We start from the raw sequence: 5,193 nt of genomic DNA on the forward strand, positions 1-5,193 counted from the left end.
ATACAATGTTAGCTAAAAACCAATTAAAATAGCAGCTAAAAGCTTCTAGGTTTGTAACTTTTCAAAATATTTCACTTTATTTAAAATAAAATTTCTGTCAGAGAATCACTGATTTACCCTAAACTGCTTCAAAAACATTGATATAAATCTGCTTCAGCTACTGTTTTATGATACTTTTAGCTGCTTTTAGCTGCTGTTTTGCATGTTTGTCTTTTTTCAACTCTGTACCTAAATTTACTGTTTTACTAAGCGAAGCTGCAGCTGCTCTTCAGTTTTGGATTTTTAGCTAGTTTTGCTTAATTTAGTTTAGATGCGGTTTTGGCAAGTTTAGCTTTAAGCTATTTTTTTTTACTTCTTTTAGCTTTTAGCTGCTGTTATACTTGTTTTGCAGCTTGTAGCTGCTGTTATTCATATTTTAGTTTTTTGCTGCTGTTAAATTTGTTTTAGCTAAAATGATTCCAGATGGAGCCGAAATGTTTGAGTGGTTAAATTAGCTGAAAGTCTGCAGCGTTCACACCGTCAGCTGGAGACGCTCATCTAACAAAGTTGTAATAAGTTAGAAATATAAACTTCGTGGCGCGATGGTCATTTATATTTTAAAATAAAAAGAAGTCTCTTCAGTCCAACTTTTCATTATTTATTAAATGTCTTTCAGATAAAATCCAGACTGGTTTCAGAAGACCCCCTCGCTGACACTGGCCCCGCCCCCTCCACCTGCGTCGGACTCCTCCAGCCGTCATGCCCACCCTGTTCCTCCTCCGTCCGTGCCGCTGAGCCGCCGCTCTGGACCGCCGCCGGCGCCATGGAGCGAAAACGCAGAAAGAAATTAATCTAGCTGCTCGGCCCGCTCGCAGTACCAACTGGTTTTTATTTGGAGCCGAAGACGATGATCCGTCCCGCCCTCTGATCCGCTAACAGGACATCAAAATGCTCCGTTTCTCTGCGCTCGTCTTTCTGGGGCTGCTGGCCGCCGCGGGGACGGAGCCGGAGCCGGGAGCCCGACTCGGTTCTGATCCAACCCTCCCGCCATCAGCGACTGGTTCCAACTGCTCCCAGCTGACCCTCAAACTGGAGTTTTCTTCTGAGGTGGTGGAAGACGGTGAGACACTTTCATTAAAATAAAAGCAATACACTTTTGCCCAAAAAGGGGCGGGGCTAGACTTTTTAAAGGGGTGGCACAAGTACATTAGGCTTAAAAATTCAAGATGGCCGCCACAGCTAACTTTAAAAAGCTTTATTCCAGCTGTTTTAAGACTTATTGAGATTAAACGTGTTGTGAAGTAGCTAAGAATGATCACATGATGCTAATCCTAAATTTAGCTAACCATTAATGCTAATGCTAATTTTACACACACACACAGCTAAAACATTTATACAGTACAGTTAAAAAAACAATATTTAACAAATACTAAATACAAATACTAAATACAAAATCCCTGCCCACCGGTTAATTATTTAGGGTGGCCAATCAGGTGCCGGGGGTGGAACCTGCCACCCCTCTAACCCCGCCCCTGGCCCAGACTTTTACTACATTAACGTGTAATTTGATGAGTTTTGTACAGAATGACTGTAGTTTTTCTGTGGTTTGTAGTAAATCATGTCCGTCTGTGTCCTCAGAGTACATCGTAGCGTTTACAGGGTATTTCTCAGCCAAAGCCCGCAGCCTCTACATCAGCCGTGCCTTGAGGAGCGCCGCAGACGCCCACCTGGAGTGGCACATCGTCCCCAGGGAAAACCCGGCCTCCGACTTCCCCAGCGACTTCGAGCTGGTCCACATCCTGCGGGCGTCCCCCGGCAGCCTGCTGACCTTAGAGGAGCACCCCTACATCAAGAGGGTGACGCCGCAACGCAAAGTTTTCCGCACCCTCAAATACGTCCCGTGTGAGTCCCAGGGGATGAGAATCGGGGATCTAAATCTCTGAACGGACCCTTTGTGGTTCTGTTCTCACAGCGGAGGATGGTGTGAGCTGGTGGGGGGGGGGGGACACAGACCGTCTGTTTGCTCTTAGAGGGAGGGACGAGGTGAGTCAGAGTGGCTGGATGTGGGGGTCCGCCCTGAGCCTGGCACTGGATGAAAGACTTCAGTGTGCCCCCAGCCTGTTTACAAACATGCTGAGTCAGCATGGGGTGTGGTCCTCATTAAATCAGCCGAATGGAAACAACACACTGTATTTAACTCACGTCAAGTTTGGTTTTGGATCATTTAAATCAGTGGTTCCCAAACTTTTCAGCCTTTGACCCTTAAAATACCAGCAGCAGAGAGCTGAGCCCCCAACTGTTGTTGGATCATAAATATTGTTTTCATGTCAAAAAAATCAGAGCATGGTAACAACATTCATTGTGCTATTTTTGTCTAATTTAAGTACAATAACCTTTTGTAACAAAAAAGGCTAAAAAAATGTTGTTAGTTGTTATTTTCTAATATAGATAATTCAGAAAATATTTTCAGGACCTCATCTTGATGTTTTGGGACCCCATTGTGGGTCCCGACCCCAACTTTGGGAACAACTGATTTAAATAGTTTAATATAATTAAAGAAACATAAACAAAAAACAATAATGTTCCCCATAATTTAAGGGCAATATCATGTAAAATCAACTTTTTTGAGTTTTATATCATGTTATAATGTTACGCTCTCATAAAAAACAGGCCCAAAGCCTTGCTCTGACTCATTCATCATGTTTGAGAAATCCTGCAGTTTTTATGAAGCCATGCTGAGGAGCAAAACGACAGGTGGAGACCAGAAACAGTCCTGGGACGTGTCACCAAGCTGAGCTTCCTCATCACAGAGCAAACACCACACACACACACTGAAATGGGCGAGACAGAAGCGGAAGTTGGTTCTCAAAGACACAGAGGCCAATTTCAAGGTGTTTAGAAGAGGAAGTGATGAGAAGATAAGTTTATTTTCTATTTAAATATAAAGACAGCATTTTAAAGGGATCCACGATTAGTTATAACATTAAACTTTATTTGACTTTTAGTTTAAAAATGATAAAACTAAACAGCCTACAGTATTTTTACAGTCTTTATTTTACAGCTAAAGTATATGTTTATCATATAAAGTCTAACGTTACAACTAATCGAGGATCCCTTTAATAACAGCTAAAGGTGACAGTTATTTTATTATGGTATAGGATTTAAATATATGTCTGAGAAACACATAATATTGGCCCTTTAATGACTGATCTTTGCACATTTAGACCAGTTCAGTTTGCTCCACTTCAGGGCTGCTCGATGTTAGAAACAAACTGACAGATTTTTCTCTAACGCTGCCATGAAGATGATGATGTGGAAAAAAATCCAAGAATTTTCAGCAGATGATTTGAAAAAGAAAGAAAGACCCATCATCTGAACTGAGAGCGTGTTTTCTCCAAAGAAATGAAAAGCCTTGATAGTCTTGAGATTTTATTCCCTGTTCCCTATAGACTGGTCAGAACCTGAATCCACGACCAATATTTAATAACTCCAGGTTGTGTTTGTGTTCCTGGACTCTGTTGGGGATGCAGAAACCTCCAGATAAAACCTGAACTTAACACCTGAGCAGGTATTCAGAGCAGAGTCTTTGTTCTGCTCTCCTCCTCATGAAGCAAAGCTGAAAGAAGCTCCCTCCTTTGTTCCTCAGGAGGTTCAGCTCTCGCCTCCTAACCGCCTCGTCTCATTTGCTCCTTTAAGTGATTCTGCTTGTAAAAAGATGAGTTTTAATTATGTCGTCATGATCTGCAGCTCAATAAATCACTCTCAGATTTAAATGGATGTGATTGAGCGGGGACACGGCGTTAGCAGGTGTTAACGAGCCGGCTCGTTATCTCTCACTGATTTTAGTTCTGGGTTTTTTTTGTCTCTGTAGCTCCTGAACCCACGGCGCCGTGCAACCCCGCACCAGAAACTCCAAAATGGCAGTCGTGGCAATCGTCCCGCCCCTTCAGACGGACCAGCCTCTCTCTGGGATCGGGTTTCTGGCACGCCACGGGTCGCCACTCCAGCCGGCGTCTGCTGCGCGCCATCCCCCGCCACGTGGCCCAGATCCTGCAGGCGGACGTCCTCTGGCAGATGGGACACACCGGTGAGAGCCGGACCGCTTCCTGCGGGACGTTTAACTGAAGCTCGTCTGCAGGAGTTAAAGTCTGTTCTGCTGCAGGTTCTGGAGTGAAGGTGGCTGTTTTTGACACGGGTCTGAGTGAGAAGCATCCACATTTTAAAAACGTGAAGGAAAGGACCAACTGGACCAACGAGAAGACCCTGGATGATGGTGAGGAGGTTTTTGATGGCCTCTTTTACTCCATACAGGAAGCAGAAAACAGCTATGGTGGAAGTGGAGCCGTTCAGTTCTTTACGCTGGCGGCATGCGGCGTTAGCGGTGTAGCGGAGCTCTACGGTGATTATGCTAGGTCCAAACTCTTGTTGCCACGATCTCCCCTGCTGCTGGCTCTAAATAAACAAACAATGGTTTTTATTGTTTCAGCCTTCCTGAGCTCCGCTAACAAATACGAACTGAGCTCTACCTGGTATTTCCTGCATAGCAACAGCTTTTTAACACGTCTTCTTATAAACACTGAAAAGTAGTACGAGAAAATAAAACAAAAATACTATTAGAAGTAAAAGTAGGAGAGTTTTACTCACTGATGAGGTGTAGTTAGTAGATCTTGAATTCTCCCACTTTCCTACAGGGAATTCCCACCGGAGGAACGTTTCAGTTTATATTTACGACTCATAAGTAGGAAATTCCTACTTCCCAGTACAACTGGGCTGCAGCAAAAGTAGTTGGCAGAAATGCAGCGAAATAGAAATTTCACACAACTAATTTGGGCGGCTACGTTTGAACCCTGTGCAGCTCCACCTTGTGTGGAGGTAAAATATTCAACGTGCATTATGGGAGATGCAGTTTATGCTCAAAACTGGTTTTATTTTAATACATCTTTTAAGCTCGTGTGAGCCACATAAAATGCTGTGGTGGGCCAGGTTTGACTGCGGACCTTCAGTTTGACACATTTACCTTAAATGGTATTTTTTTCAAATCTAGAAATAAAACAAAGACATGTATGGGATAAACCTTGTGCCAGCAGGAACTGAATTAGAATTGCTCAGATTGAATCTGAATGTGTATAATTTGAAATTGAATGAATTAATTTGAAAATAAATTTGACTAAATTGAAACTGAATTTAGTGGTTTGAATTTGGTCAGTTTATCTT

General features: G+C 43.1%; 1 protein-coding gene across 2 annotated transcripts in view; it reads left to right on the forward strand.

Annotated features, from left to right (window-relative positions):
* Positions 1-5,193, forward strand: part of mbtps1 (membrane-bound transcription factor peptidase, site 1) — a 22,933-nt gene that overhangs the window by 2,785 nt on the left and 14,955 nt on the right. For both annotated transcript variants that reach the window (XM_014032325.1, XM_014032326.1), the window contains 4 exons: positions 656-1,099; positions 1,618-1,881; positions 3,851-4,066; positions 4,142-4,252. In XM_014032325.1, the coding sequence (XP_013887779.1) occupies positions 928-1,099; positions 1,618-1,881; positions 3,851-4,066; positions 4,142-4,252 (763 nt within the window). In that variant the 5' untranslated portion in view covers positions 656-927. The remainder of the gene's footprint in view (positions 1-655; positions 1,100-1,617; positions 1,882-3,850; positions 4,067-4,141; positions 4,253-5,193) is intronic.

The sequence above is a fragment of the Austrofundulus limnaeus genome, unplaced genomic scaffold (assembly GCF_001266775.1).
Source record: "Austrofundulus limnaeus strain Quisiro unplaced genomic scaffold, Austrofundulus_limnaeus-1.0 Scaffold1419, whole genome shotgun sequence".
Classification (NCBI taxonomy): domain Eukaryota; kingdom Metazoa; phylum Chordata; class Actinopteri; order Cyprinodontiformes; family Rivulidae; genus Austrofundulus; species Austrofundulus limnaeus.